The 22345-nt window shown below is 43.3% G+C and overlaps 1 protein-coding gene and 1 long non-coding RNA gene across 14 annotated transcripts in view; one reads left to right on the forward strand and one right to left on the reverse strand.

Moving 5' to 3' along the window:
• RBKS (ribokinase) overlaps nt 1-22345 on the reverse strand; it is an 86442-nt gene that overhangs the window by 28327 nt on the left and 35770 nt on the right. For 9 of the 11 annotated variants that reach the window (XM_025867972.2, XM_025867970.2, XM_025867965.2 and 6 more), the window contains exons 6-7: nt 20781-20872; nt 15356-15544 (exon numbers count right to left, since the gene is read on the reverse strand). In XM_025867972.2, the coding sequence (XP_025723757.1) occupies nt 15356-15544; nt 20781-20872 (281 nt within the window). Of the gene's footprint in view, nt 1-5614; nt 5812-11614; nt 12799-15355; nt 15545-20780; nt 20873-22345 lie in introns of those variants that run through there. The other 2 variants (XR_003207275.2, XM_025867971.2) reach the window with 2 other exon arrangements.
• On the forward strand, nt 1844-12117 carry LOC112820884 (uncharacterized). 3 transcript variants are annotated; one of them, XR_003207277.2, is made up of 5 exons: nt 1844-2472; nt 4601-4694; nt 7349-7598; nt 11053-11129; nt 11615-12117. It is a non-coding gene; the product is annotated as an uncharacterized lncRNA (long non-coding RNA). The 3 variants fall into 3 exon arrangements; XR_012379675.1 differs by lacking the exon at nt 7349-7598; XR_003207278.2 differs by lacking the exon at nt 4601-4694.

Below are 22345 nucleotides of genomic sequence, written 5' to 3' on the forward strand. Positions count from 1 at the left end.
TACTAGAGAATAAGAAAAACTATCAGCCCTCATCCCAGAACTTCCAGATTCTTCATTTACTGGTACCCTACAAGTATTTGGTAACCATTTGTAAGAGTACAGGTGATCATAATAATTGCATCAGCTCTATTTGATCTATATTGTACACTGGTTGTGGTGTTCACCCTCAGAGGTCAACGCCATGAACTGATCTGGCTCCATTTGTGGTGATATATGGCTCCTGGTCCAGTGGTCCATATTGACAGAGGTCATTTGCAGGCTTCATCTGGGGCCTGATTCAGTATCTACTGTTTCTGGGCTGGCCATTCATACCAGTAATGGGGCATTAAAAAAAAAAAAGATTATTTATTTATTTATTTGAGAGAAAGAGAGAGAGAGCGCAGGGGGAGGGGCAGAGGGGGAGGGAAAAGGAGAGGGAAGGAATCTCAAGCAGACTCCATGCTGAGCTCCAGAGCCGGACGTGGGGCTCGATCCCACAATGCTGCGATCATGACCTGAGCCAAAACCAAGAGTCAGACGCTTAACCAGCTGAACCAGCCACGCACCCCAAAACGGGGCATTTTGATGAGGCTACTTTGAGTTAGCCCTTGCATCAAAATGACCACACGAAAATGCAGACATAGTGTCTCAAATTACCAAATAACATACAGCACAGACATCCCTGTCTCCATATCCTCTTCTGCACCTCATGCCACTCTCAGCCCAAGTCCGGGCTCTGCCCTAGAAGCAATCCTCAGCCATCTCAGAAAACACTCCATTTTTAATCTTTCCCAGTCACACACTCCACCCCAGGAGTAGGAATTGGGGACAAGATGAAAATCTTTGCTTTGTACACTGCTTGATGATTTAGAAAGGAGGAGAATTTTATGTTTTACTTATCATAGTTTAATGTGAAAAAGTTCTTCAATCAGTATGGCCACATGAAAGCAGCTCGGTCATAATGCTGTTTGGCTAAAACTGGCTGTGCCCAGCAGCCACGGCATGATGTCACTTCCTCTCTAACAGCGACCAGTGCTCGACCAGCCTGAAGAACATGTGAGGCTCTACTGTCAACCTGGGAGTGGTGGGCCGTGAGGGCCAGGAAGCCCAGTGCTGCCCTAGACCCTCTTCAGGTTCAGGGGCAGGGCCGGCATGTGCTCAGCAGGCGCTGCTCTTGGTCACAGCCCTCGCTGCTCTTTGGTCTGGCTGGCCACAGAGAATGGCCTGTGGAGACTTGAAACTGGTCAAAAAACCCCATTCTGGCCGAAAATGTCTGCGGTGGGTTAATTTATTCTATAATTTAAAGAATTCCATTATTGGAATGCACTTAATGAAAGAGAAGCAGAATCCTGAGTGTGAGCTAAAACTGGAATAAAAATAGGCCCATTCTTCAGGCAACATTAATGGAAGCTTTGTATATAAATAACTTTATATTTTGGTGAATAAATGGCACTTACAACTACAATGTCTATGAGTGATTCACTGGGTTCTAAAAACTGGCCTTGCCTTCTGTGGTCAGCCATCTTTTTTCTTTGGGACTCCACTATTCTCGACAGAAAACAGTTAATCCGATATGATTTAGTATCTCACAAAAGATTCTGCTAAAACATTTTCTGCCAAATGTTCATCTTCTAACAGCTGCTTTTTTATGTCAGTGAGAGGTACTTGAAATAAAATCATTGTTCTCTGTGAAAACTGCCTGCCCCATAATACAGAGCTACCGTATTATTAAACAGTAAAGATATCTGATAATATTAGCACCAACCACAGGTTCCTCTTCTGCTGATGCACAAAATTTTGAGTAATTAGTCATTGCACAATATCGTATTTATATCCTTTTTTTGCTTGAGCTGTTAGGCCACAAAATCAGTAGGCAGTTGCTGTTATAAAAGGGTTCTCCGGGTTATTTATAATGTTTCTGGTTCCTACAGTTGCTGGTTCACTCTCGGGTCTTGGGCTAGTTGTACATGGTGGGAACGAAGGATGGAACTGAACAATTGTTCCCAGAGTCTCACTGCTGAAGGCTGGTGTGGATGATTCACAACAAACTGTGGATGCCTTGGCTGGAATACCTGGTGTTTTGTCTACCCAACCCCAATTCATCACATACTGGCTGATTTGTCACTTCATCAGGGGGAGAGCGTGTAGTTACGTGAAGGCTGTGTTCGTATCTGGAGAAAGCTGGCGTCTCAGGCACAGGCGTTAGGGGAGATATCTCAACGAGCACTGTGTTGCAAAAGAGTTCCCTTCACATGCTGTTTACTTTAAGTGAAGGATAAATTTCTGCTCCAAATGCCTCTCTGTTGCACAGATCAGTGATTCCCCAAAATGGGGGTGGCAGGCAGCCAGACATGCCCAATGTAAGGGCATGCAGGGATCATCTGAGCATTTCATTTTATTTTCTGTAAACTACACCGCTGTATTCCTGTGCCATCTGCAGAGAATCGCCAGTGATACGGACTGTTTCTGATGGGAGTATGTCTTGGTCCTTAGGTGAGTCAAGGCTCAAAACATGCTGACAACCACAGACACTGGTAGAAGGATCTATTGGTTTTGACCATGAAGTAAGCATCTTACTTGGTCCCCCCACCCTTTTATTTTAAAGGAAATGACCTACCGTTATGTTCTCTGAATTCTTAAGAGTTCTTAAACTCACTTCTCAGCACCTCCATTGCTACCTCCCTAGTCCGGGCTGCCATAATCTGTTACTAGATAAGATCACTGCAACAGTCTGGGTGGTTCCCCCTGCCTCCAGTATTAGAATCTCCAATTTATTATTTTTTCCTTTTTTTTTTAAAGAATAAATTGGAGCCCAATGCGGAACTTGAACAAGGGACTTGAACCCATAACCCTGAGATTAAGACCTGAGCTGAAATCAAGAGTTGGATTAACTGACTGGGCCCCCCGGGTGCCCCTCCAACTTATTCTTTATAAGCAGCCATGTTAATTTTTTAATAGAGTACAAATCTGAAAAATCTCTCTGTGCTTAAACTCTTCAGGGACTCTCCATTGCCCTCAGGAGAATGTGCAAGTTTCCGGTTGTGGCAAATGAAGCCCTTCACAACCCGTCCCTGTCATAGCTGCACCTCCTCCGTTTCCATTCTTCCTTGTACCGTAAGCTCTTTCCACACACAACTACTTGAAAAGGCACCAACACTGACACACTCTTTTGGCTCTGGACCTTTCATGAGCTGCTGCCTCTGCCGGGGTTACCCTTCCCCGAGCTGACTTATCCTTTCCCTCACCTTCCCTTGCCCTCTCAAAGCAGGGTCGCGGGCTCCTCAGCCGCCCTCCCATAGTACTTCAGGTGCATCCCCATCACGGCACTTCTCGTTTGACTGTGGGCTACAGACTCTTCCAGACCCAAGCTCTTTGGGGCCAGGGACTGTCTTATTACACCACTGCCCTATTATATCAGTGCACACCAGCTGTTTGCAATGCAGAAAATTAAAATACAGTGTGCTGAGTAAATGTGTGCACAGTGGGGTGCTCCTCACCCCATTTTGCCATAACTTCCCACAGGGGTCTTTTCTGTTTCTTAAAGGACTGTGACTTTCTGTGTTTAAAGGTGGTGTTTTCAGTTCTTGAGGTCACTTTTGTTTCATCGACCCTGGGACAAGAATAAGGTGACAGGCAGCCTCGGGATCCCAGGCTTCTCTCTCTAGCGGGCTTTTTTTTTTTTTTTTTTTTTTAAGATTTTATTTATTTGGGAGAGAGAAAGGCAGAGACACAGAGAGGAGAGAGAAAGAGAGAGAGTGCACGAGGGGAGGGAGAGAGGCAGAGGGAGGGGGAGAGAGAATCTCTAGCCAGCTCCCTGCTGAGTGCGGAGCCTGAAACTGGGCTCAATCTCACAACCCTGAGATCATGACCTGAGCCGAAACCAAGTTGGATGCTCAACTATCTGAGCCACCCAGGCCCTCCTCTCTAGCAGTTTTAAAAGACATGAAGAATAGAAAAGAGAAAGTCTAATATATACCTTCTAGGGGTTCCAAAAGGAGATGATTGAGGAAGTAGGAGAGGCAATAATAAAGAGAGAATGCTTCAGAATTGTTCAGAATTGAGGAGAAACACAAATACTGACGTTCAGGAAGAAGAGAGTCATCAGCAATATAAATGAGAAGAAGTTCAGATGTGGGCTCATTGTAGTAAAACTGCAGAATGGCAAAGATCAAGAGAAATTCTTACAAAATCCTACTGTTCTTCTGTTCAAATGTGTTTCTAAAAGCTAGGTTCTGACATAGGCTGCATCTTTATAGCACTAAGCATCCTAAGCCAAGAGGTCACATTGTGTTTGTGACATTTTATTTCTTTTTTTTTAAAGATTTTATTTATTTATTTGAAAGAGAGCAAATGAGAGATAGAGAGCACGAGAGGGAAGAGGGTCAGAGGGAGAAGCAGACTCCCTGCTGAGCAGGGAGCCCGATGTGGGACTCGATCCCGGGACTCCAGGATCATGACCTGAGCTGAAGGCAGTCGCTTAACCGACTGAGCCACCCAGGCACCCTGTGACATTTTATTTCTTAAAAACTACCGGTAGCAAAAATAGCAAAATATGAAGAAATAACAAACCTGGGTGGTGGATCCATGGGGTGGTCATGATCTTGTTCTCTATACTTTTCAGTGTCACTGAAACATTTCACAATTTATAACCAAGGAAGGAAGGGAGGACGCAGGCGATTTGGTTGGCCCCGGGATGACTGAGGGAAGTAGTCAATGTGAGTATTTGATGCAAATTATATTTCATGTACAACTGAATCTACACAATTAGATTCCCACATGCTAAAACTAAAAGAGCAGACTAAGTAGAGGAAGGCAGTTTTCTTTTCCTTTTTAAAAATTTTTAAAGATTTTATTTATTTATTTATTTATTTGAGAGCGAGAGAGAGCGAGAGAGAGAGAGAGAGAAAGCACAAGCAGGGGTGGGGAGGGGCAGAGGGAGAGGGAGAATCCTGAAGTAGACTCCTTGCTGAGTGTGGAGCCCAACTTGAGGCTCCATCCCAGGACCCTGGGATCATGACTTGAGCCAAGGCAGACGCTTAACCAACTGAGCCACCCAGATGTCCTGGAAGATGGTTTCCTTAACTGGGAACACAACAGTCACGGGAAGTCACTTGGCAAATGTAACCATGATCTTTCTTTTCCTAGTTTTCTCTCTTTTTTAAAAAACATTTTATTTATTTATTTGAGATGGAGCGTGAACGAAAGGGAGCAACAGAGGGAGGGGGAGAAGCAGGCTCCCCGCTGAGCAGGGAGCCTGATTCAGGCCCGGATGGCGGGATGTTGCGATCATGCCTGAGCCCAAGGCAGACGCTTAACTGACTGAACCACCCAGGTGCCCCTGTTTTCGTTTGTTTCGACCAGAGGAAGGAAAAGGATATAAAACTTTGTCTTTAGAGACCCTTTCAGGGGAGATGTAATTCAGCTAACCCTTGGCCCCCTCTATTCCCAAATCACATCGCTTTCTCAGGGTTGTACCACAGCAGAGAGCCCGTGAGTGACCGGCCGCCCCTTTACACCCTGTCCCACTGCAGTGCGTTTTACACACGCAGGCACGCACGACGCTCATGCCACCGTCTATTCACACAGCGCAGACATCCTCAGCGCTGAAAATACACAAAGTACTCACACCACTCACCTACAACACACATGCTTTCACACCAAGGCAGACAGAAGTTCGCCAAGGCTCTTTTTTCATTTCCTCGTTCACCTCTGGCAGCAGCGACGGGCGCGGAGGGCAGTGGGCATGGCTACGGCTCACTGGGCTCCACAATTTGGCTCCGGAAGGTTTTTCGCCTCTTAATTTCAGGTCTACCCAAGAGACATCTTCACACGCTGGAAAGCACAGAAAAGCACCGTAGTCTAGTCCTGGCAGTTCTGCTCCGGAGAACTCGCGGGCGCCACGCTAGCCGGTGGGCAAAGGAGCAGACTGCCGTGCCACCGCCGCGGGCTCACACTGCTCTCCTGGGAGAGGCGGAGGGTGGGCGTAGGAAGCTCCAAGCCTTCACTGTGAATGGATACGCAAGCTCCTACAAACTTAAACCATCCCTTCTTCCGGGGACAGGGACTATTTCCTGTCCTTTCAATTACGTAGCGTCAAGCCCCACACAACACTCTAAATCTAGATTTAGATTTTGCTCTCTTGACTTTTGCTGAGGTTTTGACAGTTTTTCTTCTCTACACCCTACCGCCCCCCCAACACACCCCTCTTCTCACTACCATGGCCCTTTTTAATCTCTGGCTGGATCTGAGTTCTGGAGCAGGGCCGGGGACCCCAGCTTCCGGCTCAGGAGCCCCGAAGACGTCCAGCACCAGGCACACGTACGTGCCTGTCCAGGTCTGGCCACGGGTCGGTACTTTAGCAAAACGGAAAACACAGCCTTGTATTTGGCCCTGGTCCAGTTCCTCCAAGTGAAGATGACATTTCTGGCAAGCAGTTACAATTAGATTTTTAGAGCCCTGGGTTTTCAACTGATCACATGCAGGATTAAGAAAGATAATGTAAAATATTTAATTCTGCCCGATTAGCCAGCAAATGAGGTGATCTGCTGATACGGAAGTAATGTCACAGAGCTAATATGGACCCCCGGGCATGACAGATGTCTCGTGCCTTGTCCATCAGTCTCTTCAGCAATCACCTTGCCCTCTGTCCTTTCTTTATACTCACTCAACTCCTTTTTGTTGTCTTCATTTTTTCTGGCAGCCAGAGTTGACAGTTTGCTCAGGTATCATGTCCATTTATTGATATCATCCCTAAGGTTAAGATGGCTATTTCAGAGCCTCAGCTGGGTGTTCTGTATGCTATGATGCCGGTTTCAGAGATGCCATTTACCCCCTGTAACTTAATTTGGCCTGGCTTTTCTATCATGCAGGTAAAATAATCTGAGGATAGGTTTTAAAATGGGAAACTGGGCATTTTGTTTTTGTAACATTAAAAAAAAAAGCATGTGTATCTGAGGTTTATTCTTTCCCTTGGCATATTCAAGGTAGAATTTAAGGAATATAAGGAATCCTCTAGATCCTCGAGTGCTCTGAGAATACTGGGGCTCAGTGAGCCTAAGTGACCCTAACACATAGTCACTTTCCCAGAAGGAACCAAGACTCTTTTGTTATTTCAGGAAGGCCTGTTATTATATGACAAGCATATAGTAAGCAGTGGGATTGCCCAAAAAGGAACTCTGAGCTGGACCTTGAGGATGGATAGGAGTTTGCTAGGGAGGGAAGGAGGAGTGTTTTTGTCTTTCCTTAAACTGGAGAGCTAGTTTGGGAATGTTAAGAAAGGGAATTATATTTTCCCTAGCCTCTCCAGTTAGCAGTCCAGGCCCCTATTTAAAGAAGTCTCACGGAAAGATGATCTGATTATGTTCTCTAGGAGTGGTTCACCTCTCCTTCAGGTTTGGTCACTCAATGACGAGAATGAATGGAAGTGGTCTGTGCCCGAAACTTTGATATCTGGACTGGAAAGATCCTGCCACACTACTATCCGTGCAGTCCAGCTCCTTGTCCTGTACAGGAAGATGCTGGAATCAAATGGCAGTGGGACCTGGGTTTCTTTCCACTCCGTGGACTGGAGAGTATATGCGCTCCTGGTACATGCTTCCTGGTACCCCGACATGATCCAGGTACAGTGGACACATAGGGACCTAGTAATGAGCACTAAGAAGTACTGGGTGCTTACACGTGCCAGACACTGTTCTTACATGAGTTCCTGCCTTTAAGTGAGGCTGCACTCTATGGCACAAAGTAGGCCGTGCCTTTGCAAGATCTGGAAGCTTCTAAAAATCTAGAGAAATGGAGGGATTACAGAAGCCTGTATCATGACAAGTGACAAGGAAAGTCAGTGCTGAGATGCCATATAGGAGGGACTGAAGGCTGGGCGGACTGCCACAACATCAAGAGACAGAGGGGTGCCGTAGAGAGTACCCAGACGTCGGAGTCGGACAGACAGACCTGGAATCAATCCCTGGCTCCGCCAACTTGCCAGCTGTCTGAGCAGGCAGATTGTTTGCCGTTAGGAGCATTACTTTCTTCCTCTCTAAAATGGGCATTAACTTGCAGGGTTGTTCTGAGCATACGGAGTCCAGCACAAAGCCCAGCCCAGCACAGCCTAATAATGCCTGGCTTTTGGGCTTTAGCCTTATGTCTCCAAGAATCTGTAAGAATCATGCAGGTCGAAGATGCCTCAGAGATCACCCACTCAGACACGTCCTGTTTGGATGTACAACCCGAGCCCAAACGTAATGAGTCCTTTGCCCAAAGAAGCCTGCAGGTTAGTGGCTAAATCAGGGTTTAAGCTCAGGGCATCATCTGGCCTTACCTACTGGGACCGATGATTACAGTTAAACCATAAGCAATATTCTCAAGATAGTTCACCAAAAAGGTGATTTAGGCTGATCCTGTTAGTTCACTTCAGATTATTTTCTCCTCACAAAACAGCAGACTTTTCAGTATTCACTTTAGGTCACTTACGAAGTACACTCATTTGCTTTCTTGTGTGTGTTAGTCTGCTTGGGCCGTCATTTAAAAAACCACTGGCTGGGTGGCTTAAACAACAGAAATTTATTTCTCACAGTTCTGGATGCTGGAAGTCCAAGATCAGGGTGCTCACAAGGTGGACTTCATTCTAAGGCTTCTTTTCCTGGCTTGCAGGGGGCCGCCATCTTGCTGTGTGCTCTGATCTCTTTGAGAGTCTACACAGAGAGTGAGCTCTCTGGTGTCTCTTCCTATAAGAATATTAGTCCTATGGCTCCATCCTTATGACCTCACTTAACCCTAATTACCTACTCACTGCAACATACGAATTTTGGACGGGACACACTTCAGTCCAAAGGATTGTTATATATGTTCCTCCATCCCTCATGAGCCTTTCCATTCAGGTCTGTTTCAAATGGGAGGTACATGGACAATGAAGTATGTGAACTATTAAGTACCTGAAAATGAGGTATCACCTACGGCCTGGCTCTTTTTACCATTCCTTCAGGTCATCAACTAATAGAGACCGAGAAAGGTGACAAAGCCAAGGTCTGGATCATTCAATATATTATTAATTGTGGGAATGAGGGTTGAAGAGTTTAAGACTGGTAAGCAGACCCCTTCTGAAAGGAAACGTGACCATGAGTAAAGCTTCTCTGAAGATCTGCCATGCATTTGAGTGATGAACAGAAACAGAAAAGCTTTGACATTTATTCTGTTATTTCCAAGGGAAACTGTATAAAATAACATATTTTTAAGGGAAATTGTTTCTTTAGAAAGATTAAGGAAAAAAATCCTGTCAAAAGTGTGTAGGGAAATAATCCAGACTTAAAAAGAAGCTCCAGTGCCTGGATCTGAAGGCAATGCAGATCTAGTTCTTTGGCATCAGGGGTCTATCCACTCAGAAGTCATCTTAAGTCAAGGGGCTACTCAGCCTACTTATATAGAGATTTTGGAATGCCTGAGAGGTTGTGTATGAGACCAAGAGTGAACCTGGCCAATTACTGGCTCCTTTGTGAGGATACCGCCCAGCACACTCTTTGAGAAATGATATCCCCTCTCTTATTTGCTAGATGTGGCTACAAAGAGTTTTTTTGCTATGTCCCCAAATCATATATCCTCCAAATTTCAAAGTAATGCATGAAAAATAAAGGGTCATGGAAATACTGAAACAATTTAGAATACGGAGTAGAATGTAGAAGTCCTCCTCTATGGCACCTGTCTCCTGTCCTCTCCTCTTCCCCATCCCAATGAGCAATAGTAGTTTGGTGGGGTTCTTTTTCCCCCAGATTTTTAAAGTATGCTTTTATTTACAGAGAGCTAGAGTTGTCTTTAAGTAAATGTCACCATTGCTATTAAAATTTGATTTTCTCATATTGATGATTATGTAGATATGTCTGATCAATTTTTGATTATTACAAATAAAGCCAGAATAAATATTCTTTAGAAATATTTGTATATATGAACATTTCTGCAGGATAGATTCTTAGATTTACTGGGTCAAAGGGAAAACATATTTAAAAAATTGGGACTGTTGGGTGCCTGGGTGGCTCAGTTGGTTAAGCGACTGCCTTCGGCTCAGGTCATGATCCTGGAGTCCCGGGATCGAGTCCCACATCGGGCTCCCTGCTCGGCGGGGAGTCTGCTTCTCCCTCTGACCCTCTTCCCTCTCATGCTCTCTATCTCTCATTCTCTCTCACTCAAATAAATAAATAAAATCTTTAAAAAAAATTGGGACTGTCAAATTGCCTTCTGAAAACATTGTAAAATTTACACTCCCACCAGAATTATCTGAGCGCATGTGCTTCCAATTTATTTGGACTTTGACATTATCAGTCTTTGTTTTTTGCTGAATTGATGTTAAGGGGGGACTCTCACTGTGATTTTCATTTGTATAATCCTGATTTCTTGTGAGGTTGAACATTATCACATTTATTTTCTGTATTTCTTCTTCAGTGAATTGCCCATTTACATTGTTCGAGAGAAATGGTTGATCTTTTTGAGTTGTAGAGGCTTCCTCTAATTACACATATTAATCTCTGCTGGGGGAAATACTCAAATTTTCCATTAACAGATATTCAAAAGTGCATGAATGGGTCTGGAAAAAAATATGGAAGGATTTGTACTAAGAGTATGATGGTGGAGAGGGCACCGGTGGAGTGTGCGACTCTTGATCTCGTGGGTTGTAGATTTGAGCCCCAGTTTGGGTGCAGAGACTACTTAAAATATTTAAAAGGATAACGGTGGTTACATCTAAGTGGTAAACTCATGGGTATTTGACTTTTTTCTTTATACTTTTCTATGTCGTCTGACTTTTTCTCCTCTTGAGAACTAAGTATGTATTAATTTTATGAATAGAAAAAAAAAAACCCAGTAGACTGATGAGTAGGGTCAAGGTGCTCTCAAGGCCATTCTAAAAGACGATCTTCCAAGATACTTTGAGCAGTGGCAGTATCAGTAGATACTTAACTTTCCTGAGGTTAAAATGTGGAGGAAATGACAGTTAACTTCTTGGATAATAAATTGACATGGCAGTTAAAGTTAGCCTTATTATTTTATAGTTACCTCTTCAGCATCCAAGATTCTATTGCTCTTTACCCACAGTGTTTTCCTCTCCCAACCCTTTTCCAAGTCCTGGCAATCAACAGTGAGGGGAGCTCAAACTGTATCTTGGCTATAAGGTAAGTTTCTGGACAGAACTGTGCAAAGGCTCTTTTCAAGGACAAAAAGGAGTAGGGGCTACAGAGACCCCTCAGAAACCCCACTAATTTGGTTCAGCGCTTAGAGGCTGAGATTCAGGTAACACAGAGACACATCTGTCATGTCTCCCAAACTGAGCGGAGGACATCTGCACTCCTGCCCCATCTCATGGTAGTACAATAGGAAAGACGGAGGTAAAAATAGAAGTGATACAGCCAACTACTGACATGGAGGCGAGCTGAATAGAGCAGGAGCACTGACGCTGAACGGGAAATGGCTCCTTCTAGGGCAGCCTGCCTGTCTCGGGTGGGCAAGGGGAGCCAACTGAAGGGGTTTCCACCGGCCGTGCCATCCCTGATTTATTTATTTCAGTTTGGCCAGCTCTGTTGAGGTGTGACTGACAAAAATTGTATACATTTAGGTGGCACGACATGTTTTTTTGTTGTTGTTGTTTTTTTTTTTAAAGGTCTGCCTCGTGAGGGATTAGCAGGAGGAGAAAAGTGAGGTCATAAGCCGCCTGAGAGCGAGTAATGCCCTCCTGACAGAAAAGTGAAGGAGCCCATTTGTTCCAGAGAAAATGCCTCCCTGGGAGTTCCTCGCCTCGCCAAGTGAATTATCTCCTCTTTATTGGACTTATGAAGAGGCTGAACAGTGGTGTGCAGAACAGGCAAGGATTTTCATAATGACAGTGCGGGATGAGAGGACAAAGATAGCATAAAAAGGCTGAGGGAGATTCTACACCCAGAAAATAACTAGCCTTGTTTCCTGTGTCACCTTCGCTCCAATGGCGGGGGGGACGCTGAGGGCCCATTCAGTAGATTCAGCGGAGCTATGAAGTGGAAGATTCTTTATCACAAGAGTATCTGCTCATCGGTGAAGGGCCTAGACGGATCTTTTTGTTATTGTTGTTTGACCTCTGTTTTCTAAACTGATATAATTCACATACCATAAAACTCACCCTTTAAAAGTGTGCGATTCAGTGGTTGTCAGTATATCCACAAGGTTGTGCACCCATCACCACCATCTAATTCCAGAACATTTTCCTCGCCCCAGAAAGGACTCCTGTACCCGTTAGCAGTCAGTCTCCCTGCCCCCTCTTCCCAGCTGCTGGAAGCCAGCCATCTACCCTCTGTTTCTATAGATTTATCTATTCTGGACATGTCATCTACATGGAAGCATATAATTTGTGGCTTTTTATGTTTGTCTTATTTTTTTAAGATTTTATTTATTTTAGAGAGAGAGAGAGAGCATGAGTGGTAGGGGCAGAGGGAGAGAGAGAATCTCAAGCAGGCTCCATGCTGAGCATGGAGTGTGACATGGGGCTCGATTCCAGGACCCTGAGATCCTGACCTGAGCTAAAACCAAGAGTTGGACACTTAAGAGACTGCACCACCCAGGCGTCCCCTATGTTTTTCTTCTTCACTTAGTGTAATGTCTTGGTGTTCATCTATGCTGCAGTCTGTATCAGTGTTCCATTTTATGGCTGAGTAATACTCTCTTCTATGTATGTACCATAATTTGTTTATCCAGTCATCTGTTGTTGAAAGTCAGGTTGTTTCCAATGTGGGAACATGAGGAATAATGCTGCTATAAACATTTGTGGATAAATTCTTGTGTGGACACATGTTTCCATTTCTTTTGGGTGTATACCTAGAAGTAGAATTGCTGGTTAAATTTAGAGCTACTGACCAGGTAACTCTAAATTTACCTTTTTGAAGCCCTTCCAGACTATTTTCCAAAGCATTTCCATTTCCATTTTATCTTCCTACTGGCATTGTTTGAGGGTTCTGATTTCTCCATATCCTTGTTACACCTTGTTATCATGTAGCCATTCTAGTGGGTGTCAGGTGGTATCTCACTGTGTTTTGTTATTTTAGAAAAAATTCAAAGCCATCCATGCACATAGTGTAAATAGACAAGGCTTAAAGAGTAAATGCCCCATCTCTCTCCAGAACCATTTCCATGAGGCAAATACTTTAAAATTCCTTCGGCAGTTTCTTCTAGTATTTATCTTCAATTCCTGGTAATAGGCTTCTACTGCTGCTTCTTAAAATCAGTTTCCAATATTCTCTCTTGACTTCCACCTCTGGAGGATGGGCATTCCGCTCTCTTTTCCCCAGGTGCACAGACACACACTCACTGTATCCTTCCATCTTCAAAACAGGATTATAATCTCCATGTTGGGATAAATCAATAATCGGCACTTACACTGTTATGACTATGTACGTATTCACAGCCATGTGGTGTGCGGAGATCATATTTACTTCATCATACTTTAACCCTTGGATGGCAGATGACATAGAGCAAAAATCTGCCTCTTTTCTTCATTGCCACAGAAGCAGCTCTGACCCACACAGACACTGGAAGTAGAGGCTGAGTCTCTTTTGGGGGATATGCAGGCCCAACATCTTCATGAGGACCCTTCATTTTTAAGGCATAGTTTTCACCCATCATATGCATTTTAAGTAAGCTTTATTTTTTAAATTTTATTATTATTTTTAAAGATTTTATTTATTTATTTGATAGAAAGAGAGAGCAGAAGTAGGCAGAGCGGTAGACAGAGGGAGAGGGAGAAGCAGGCTCTCCGCTGAGCAGGGAGCCTGACACGGGGCCTGATCCCAGGACCCTGGGATCATGACCTGTGCAGAAGACAGATGCTTAACCAACTGAGCCACCCAGGCGCCCTTAAGTAAGCTTTATGCCCAATGTGAGTCTTGAACTCATGACCCCGAAATCAAGAGTCACATGCTTTACCGACTGAGCCGGCCAGGCGCCCCCCCAGGACCCGTCATTTTCAGCAAAGAAAGAGTAAACTCATCTGCTCTAGTTCAGGACCTGGACTAGTTTTAGTCTAATTTCAGAACTAAGAAGGAACCTCTCAAATTCAGGTGACTGCTTGACAGGATAGAAAAAAAATAATGGTTTCCAAAATGACTCTGTATGAAGGGGATGACAACACCAAGGATAATTTATCAAATACCTGATCAAGCATGCTGTGAAAGGCAATCAGGGTGTAATTTCATGTTACAAAAGCATTCCTTGTACTTATCTATTTTTCAAAGCATATTCGCACCCATAACTTCATCAGATTCACCAGGCTCCTTTTTGATAAATGACCTACATCTCAAAGTCTTTTTGAAGCATAAAAACCAAAATATACTTTATAATTACATATTAATTTCTTACAAATAAGAACCCTAAAATGTTTATTCTTCAACTCTCATTTTGGATCCCTGACATTTATATACTTTGCTAGTCAGCTCTTCTCTCTTTTTTAAAACATTTTTAGTAGGCTCCACATCCAGTGTGGAGACCAACACAGGGCTTGAACTCATGACCCTGAGATCGAGACCTGAGCTGAGATCAAGAGTTGGCCGCTTCACCAACTGAGCCACCCAGGCAGGCCCCCGGCTCTTCTCAATTCTAGGCCATAAGCAAATAATTTTTATTTTCCCATTTTTAGAGGAACCCTGAGCTTTTTTTTCTAACTCGTTTCCTTTCCATCCCATTCTGGGCTGTGACTTGTCCACTTAACCTGCTTGTTCTTAACGCAGCGCCTTATACAAGAAGTGTCTGGAGTCCATGGGCTGAGTTTTGAACCCCAGCTCTGTTACGTCCTAGCATTATGGTCCTGGGCAAGTTTCTAAATCTGTAAAAGGAGGAGAGTAACCTGCCTCTTGTAACTCTTGTAAAGATTATATGAGATGTATGCAAAAGAGACATAGTAAGCATGTAGTAAATGTTAGCTGTTACTATTTGTTGGCTAAAAGAATGAGTTCTGCCAACCAGTGCTCCTTGCTCTTTCATTCTGCCAGCGATTGCTATAATGTCTACAATCTAAGCCCCATGAGACAGAGACTTTGTCTTGCTCATCACTATAGCCCCAGCTCCCAACAGATGACTGGCATGTAACAGGGATTCGGTACGTATTTACTGAATCAATGAATGAATGAACATAGGTAATACAGGTATAATGCTACTGATATTCTGATTTTATGGACGAAGAAACTGAGGCTCAGAGAAGTTAAGGGACTTGAATAAAGTCCCCCAGCTGGTTAGGGAAGGATTAAGATCTAGCCCTCCCACCTGGTTTTTCTTCTCTTCTACCCTGTCACCTCATGATCCAAAAATTCAGGTGCAGAATCTTTGTTACTAAGTGATGATTTTTCAAGGGGGCAGACATTGATTCTGAAATTTTAAAACCTACCGTGGTATCCACAGCCTTGACTTTCTCGGTGGGAATGTGCTTTGGCACGGGTTCTGTCTGGGACAGCATCACACATCCTTCAGCACCTAAGGTGACGATGACCACGTGGCAGCCCCTTTCCACAAGCACCTGTGCAGCCTGCCCGGCATCTGCAGGGCTGCCGACCGCCAGGCCAGTTAGGATCTCAGCCTGGGATACAGACAAGTGAAAGGAAACAGCAGTGAGAATAGTAACCTGGGTCCACTTCCAGATTAGATTTGTTTTTCTAGAAAATGTCTCCCTTCCTTGGCATAACAACCAATGCCGTGGGAAACTCTGATGCATACTGGCCCAGGGAAAGAAATAAAAAGCCCAATAACAATGACAACAAAAATGAGCTCTCAAGGACATTCTTGAGACAACTGGGGAAATTTGAATGTGGCCTGGATGTTAGATGACAGTACAGAGTTATTAATACTTTTCTTAAGTGTGATCATGGTATCGTGGCTCCTCTTAGGAGATGTGCGCTGAAGTAGTTAGGAGTCAGGTATCATGTAATCTGCAACTTACTCTGAAACGGATTCAACAAAAACAAAAAGAAACACACACAGGGGAGAGAGGAGGCAACACAGCAAATGTTAGCAACCACCTGGGTGGACAGTATGTGACTGTTCATTGTATCGTTCTTCCAGCTTTTTCTGTGTGTATGTGTGATCATTTTCATTGAAAAGAGTTAGAGGGAACAAAGAATTCTACAGAAGAAAGGAAGAGGGGAGGGAAGACAGGAGAAAAGGGAGGGGCCGCTCGCTGCCAATGATTTTGATATAAATCATGTCTGTGAATTTCACACCTAAGGCTGTAATTCTTCTAGGCCCCCTCTTGGGCCATAATGCCTTTCTCTTATTACTAGTCACAGCTTTCCACGTTTGCACAACACCCATTTCTTGTGTTTGTTTTTGCTCCAGAAGATGGAAGCAGGGTAGAAGGGGCACTGATATGTCGCAGAGAGAGCAACGTGCTGACATTTAGATGTCTGCTACTTACTGACTCTGGAACTTTCCCCACGTCATATACAGTCTGTACAATGAGCGGCCTGCACAGGACCACAGTTCTCTCCCGGAGTGTAGAAAGGGCTCTGGCTGAAGTAGGGATGAAGGACTGTAGCCCTGCTTCCTCATCCCCTAAGCACCCCTGGAGCACCTCTGGGGACCCTCTCTGGTTCTGAAATTAGTGGCTGCAAAATTACTGGACTAGATGAATTATAGGATACTTTTTGACTCAAAAGGTTTATAACCAAATTCTGTCTTTTCTGTATCCCATTTCTTCCTAAGAAAGGGTCTGTCTCTTCCTGTGCCTGCTCTGAACATGCCCAGATTAACCCTTCCTGGGGCCTAGAAGTCACCCCAGTGTCTGCTCCTTCTGGGCTTTGGTCTTCCCCAGCAGCAAAGGTTTCATTAACTTGACCATGTGTCCCTCCCGAACAGTCTTTTCCACAGACCCTTTCTGTCCGAGTTGGCTATGCCCTGAGGCCACCTTCTGTTTTCTTTTCATAAGTTTTTTTCCGATCTTCATTACTGAGAACGCTTACATCTGTGGGGTGAGATGGTCTATTTTCAGAAACACTGAATTCTTGTGGTTTCTAAAAACCTGTTAAAAAACTATTCTTTGATGAAACGATCCTGAACATAAAAGATAATGCAACACCCATGTACCTACCACCTGCTTTTAATAAATCTTTATGTGTTAACTTTATTTGCTTCAGATATTTCTCTTTAAAGGAGGTAAATCATGTTTTTCATAGGTATTATTTGGCCATGTGCTTCTTCCCTTAATATAATTTCATTTGTGCTGATATGCGTAGCTCTTCTTCTGTTGAACTGCACAGTATTCCATTCACTACAAATATATTGCAAATATACTACAGGTTAAAAAAAATCTATTCTTTTTATGGACATCAATTTTTCCATTTTCCCCTTTTACAAGCAACGAACTACTGGATATTCTTATCACCTATATGTACTCTTTTTTCCTCTGGCCATTTAAAATATTTTTGTCTTTACGTTTCATTTTATGAAGTTCCATTAAAATGTATGTTAGTAGAGAGTTACATCCATTTATCTCAGGTGATACTTTTTTTTAAAAGAAGATTTTACTTATTTGTTTGAGAGCGAGAGGGAGAGCAAGTGGGAGCAAGAGAGCATGAGCAGGGCGAGGAGCAGAGTGAGAGGGACAAGCAGATTCTGTGCTGAGTGTGGAGCCTGATGGCCGGGCTCGATCCCATGACCCCAAGATCATGACCTGAGCCAAAACCAAGAGTCGGATGCCCAACCTACTGAGCCACCCAGGCGCCCCCGGTGGTACTTTTAATACACTTTTGTTCTGAGGACTCATGCTCTTCCTCAGTTCTAGACAACACCTTGCAGTTTTTCCTCTAATATTGCTTTTCTCCAGTTCCCTCCCTTCTCTTCTTCTTTCACTCCAATTACATGTATGTTAGAGCTGCTCGAGCTGTATTTCATTTCTTTAAATTCCTCCTTAATATTTAAAAAAATTCTTTCTGTGATACTTTCTAGGTGAATTGAGTTTTTCACTTGTTTGTGAATTGATGAATTCCCTTTCAATTCACCAATTCTTCATTCCAGTCTAATGTCTATCTTCCTAATGAGTGTTTTATAGAAATATTTCAAAGGTGTTTTTTCATTTTCAAGATTTCTAATTGATTGGTTTTTAGATTCACATATCATTGCTTTGATCCTGTTTCTCTTTCACACTTAACTTTCTATTTTTTTAATGAATGAGAATCTCAATCATATTTAAAGTCTTTTTTGCATTGTTTCATTATTTGAATTTCATTCATGTTAGACAGTTGATTTTGTTGGATAACTCTTGAGCATTAGGTTTCTTCATTTGCAGGCTCATGTTGCTCTCTGTGAGTTGGGGAATCCCACACTTCAGCTCCCATGAGGCTTATCCCTGCCTTTCCAGTGGTTTTGTAGTTGCATCCATCAGGCCCCTGAGGGTCTCTAAACCACAGCCAGGTGTTATGTTGGCAATATGGAGTTCCCGTTCTGCTGTTACCAGTGATATTGCCAATCTAGTCACATTCCCGGTCATCAAGTTAGCAGTTGGCTTGATTCCTTCCTGATCACAGGCAGTACCTCTGTCCTCCTGTCTCCTCAGCTTGGGTAGCTTTACATAATGCTGTAGTCCCAGGTAGCAGGCCTAGCAGCTTCCTCTACTTTTTTGGTTAGCTGGGGAGCCTCAGCCCAGCCTCTCTGGGGTCCAGCAGTGGGCACTGCTCCAGTCTCCCATGAGGGGCATGTTTTTAGTGCCCATGACCCATTGGAGGTCCCTACCACCTAGCACACTCAAGGCTGAATGCTCTAGGATTCTGTTCTCCTTCTGCTCTGGGAGTTATCTTATTTCTGAGCTTGTGAGTATCTTTTCATTGTCTCTTGTATATTTATATATTAATGGTTTGTGTATGGAGCAGAGAGAGTTTTTTTCTTTCTTTCTTTCTTTCTTTTTTTTTTTTTTTAGAGAGAGGGCAGTAGGGTGGGGAAAGGGAGAGGGAGAGAATGAATCTTAAGTAAGCTCCACGCCTAGCACAGAGCCCGATACCAGGCTTGATCTCATGACCCTGAGATCATGACCTGAGCCAAAATCAAGAGTTGGATGCCTAACCAACTAAGTCACCCAGGTGCCCCCAGAGAGGGTATCTTAAAGCATGAATTTACATTATTATCATGATTAGAAGTCCTCCATAAGAACATTAAGCTTTTAAAATTTTTTTTTCTACTGAGTGTTTGAGATCAATTTTCTTAAAGATCAAAGTTTGCTCATTTGTTCATTCATTCAAAAAGCACTTACTAGGTGCCAACTATATGCCTGGTACAATATAACAGATGGTAATTTCCAAAGATAACTCCATCAATGTATATCACATTGTAGATGCTCTTTTCACACTGTGACAAGGATAATCTTCTATTGAGAGGTGGGGCGAGAGGGCAGGCCTTCCTGCCTCAATCAATAGAATGGGCCAGAAGGGATACTGCGTGACTTCGAAGTAATAAGTAATTTGAGCTGTGATGAGTGTTTGAAGAATAAATATAGGGCTCTGCAAGTATGTAGCAGGCAAATCAGGTGGCAGTGGAGAGTAATCGCACTTCTTATTGGGAAATGGTTACTATTTCCCACAATCCCTTTCTCCTAGCAGAAGGCCTGGCCATGGTGGTTGCTCCAAAATATTGTATAGCCTATTGTGATTTGTTAAAATTAGTTTCCTTGTGGCAGTCTTCTTTTTCGTTTACTTCTGTTCTGAGAGACAACAAAAAGGCAGGTCAGGAAATCCTGGAAACATCCATTCAGCCTTTGACCCACATGGACAGTTACTATTATAGTTCTTTTATGTTTTTATTTATTTTATTTTATTATATTTTATTATGTCATGTTAGTCACCGTACATTACATCATTAGTTTTTGATGTAGTGTTCCATGATTCCTTGTTTGCGTATAACACCCAGTGCTCCATGCAGAACGTGCCCTCTTTAATACCCATCACCAGGCTAACTCAACAGGAAACGACACATGTTGGCGGGATGTGGAGAAAGGTGAACCCTCCTACACTATTATAGTTCTTTAATTACTAACTTTCTCTCTCTGCATGTTGCATTGTATCATATGTCCTGCCTCCCAATGTTGAGAGAGAGCTCTGGTCTAAAACTGTCTGGCCAAGAAAGGGAGCAATACTGAAATTTTCTTCCTAAAATGCTTCAGAATGAATGGCACAATCCGAATGTATTGGTAGATATCTTACACAGCTCTATCCATTATGACGCTCAGATGGACTGATAGGGCCCTCTCCTAACAGAGGGGCCCCCGAGGTCCTTCCCGTGGCATCAATGGAGCACCTCTATCCACCCCTGTGGTCACAGGGTCTTCACAAGAGAAGGTGGCAAATGCTCCAGGGGTTGTCTATTACTTAGGGTTGTTGGACGAGCTGATTTTGAATTTCAGATAAATAACAAATCATTTCATAGTACAAGTACATTTAATATATTATTTGCTGTTTATCTGATATTCAAATTTAACTGGGCATCCTGTATTTTTATTTGCTAAATCTAGCAACTCTAATACTAATTAGTCCATAGAATGTAGAATTAAAGAAGTAAACAAACCACCAATAGTGTGAAGGCAGGGAGAGGACTAAAATTAGCTGAGGTTGATAAGTGCCAGATTATGGAGATGACTCAGGGAATCTTTTTGTTTTCCCCCTAGGACTCACTAATTTCCTTTTCTCCACACCCCAGTTAGTGAAAATTGTTTTCACTGGGTCCAAGAATTTACATGCAACCAAGCTGATGTGGTTAGTCCTGCCTCTTTCCTTTATCCACTTGCATGAAAGTCTTTGGCTTCTCATGGAATGAGTAAAACGTTCCATCCTTACCTCAGTTTCATTGCAGCAGAACACATCTGAGAGGGTGTAGAAGCGAGGGTCCAGGTCAGCAACAGCAGGAGCTGGATTGAACAATGTTTTCACTGTAAAGGAATGGAAAGGGGGTTCAGTGGTCACCATTTTTAACATGGTGCGCTTACAGTCACTAAGGGAAATCCCCTTGTGCAGCCATTTTCCCTATTAGATGAAAAATCAACTTAGAAAAGTCTGAAATCTCAATCTTCATGGTGACCTAGTACCAGCCCCTTATTTCTATTTGCTCCATTTTTCACTTTACAACATTTCAACTTCAAGGGCAAGCGACAGTATTACAACCAAGGTGATTACAAAGTTATGGCAAAGACCAACAACATTAAAGAAAATTTTAAATGCTGTGGCATGAAAGGACATGTATGAATGTGAACATTCAGGTTGGTGTGAACATTTTTGTTCATAAACCCATTTTCCAGGAAAGAAAAAGAGAGATGTTAGGAAAGAAATAATGAAGAAGTAAAAAATTTCCTGATAAGAACAGGATGTAGGAAGTTCATGTACATATGTAGGTTCTGAACACCTATGCATGACTTCCAAATACATCACGATTACTCATGCAAACATAGACTTTAAGAATTTATTTTTAAGTAATCTCTACACCGAAGGTGGGGCCTGAACCCACAATCCGAGATCAAGAGTCGCATGCTCCACCAACTGAACCAGCCAGGCACTCCAAACATACACTTTTCACAGAAGCTTACGTTCTTGGCAATCTGGGAACATAAAGGAAAGCTTGAGAAAGGAGGAGAAATTCAATCTGAGGCTGACAGCTAGCTCAGACTAGAAGCCTACAAGAGAAGGATGGATGGCGATAGCAGAAGCAGGGAAAATGAGAAGGTCACAGCGTTAAGGTGTCAGAAGAATTTTTACATTTTTCAGAGGAGAAAAGTGAGTTTCAGAGAGATGAGGTCAAAGGTCATACACTGGGACATGGTTAAGCTGGGTTCCCATCTGGGGTCCTCCAGCTTTAAGTCCAGTGTTTGGTCATCTCTCTAGGCCAGGACTACTTATAGCAGCACAAGCCCCCGTCCCAATTTACAATATTTTAAAAGTCTTTGGGGTGGAACTTCGTAAATACATATTTTTTTGCAAGTGTTTAGAGATTCCGTTCACAGGAAGCTCCCCCTTTGTCAAAACACTTACTCATCCACCAGAGGACCCAACTAGATTGGTTGGTCTTCTTTTCCTCTACCCAGGTCCACTGATTTATGTGTTTAGTGACCCTAATCTACTATAGACCCATAGAGTCAAATCTTCTAGCTGCAGTTCTCAAAGACCCTTCTAGAACAGTGGCTCCCAAGCTTAGGTGCACATCAGCATCACTAGGAGAGCTCATTAAAGTGCATGACTTTTGCCAAGATGCCCATCGACAGATGAATGGATAAAGAAGACTTGGTATATATACACAATGGAATATTATGCAGCCATCAAAAGGAATGAGATCTTGCCATTTGCAACGACGTGGATGGAACTGGAGGGTGTTATGCTGAGTGAAATAAGTCAATCAGAGAAAGACATGTATC

The sequence above is a fragment of the Callorhinus ursinus genome, unplaced genomic scaffold, assembly GCF_003265705.2.
Source record: "Callorhinus ursinus isolate GAN/ISIS: 27379988/994484 unplaced genomic scaffold, GSC_fseal_2.0 scaffold10, whole genome shotgun sequence".
In the NCBI taxonomy this organism is placed as follows: Eukaryota; Metazoa; Chordata; class Mammalia; order Carnivora; family Otariidae; genus Callorhinus; species Callorhinus ursinus.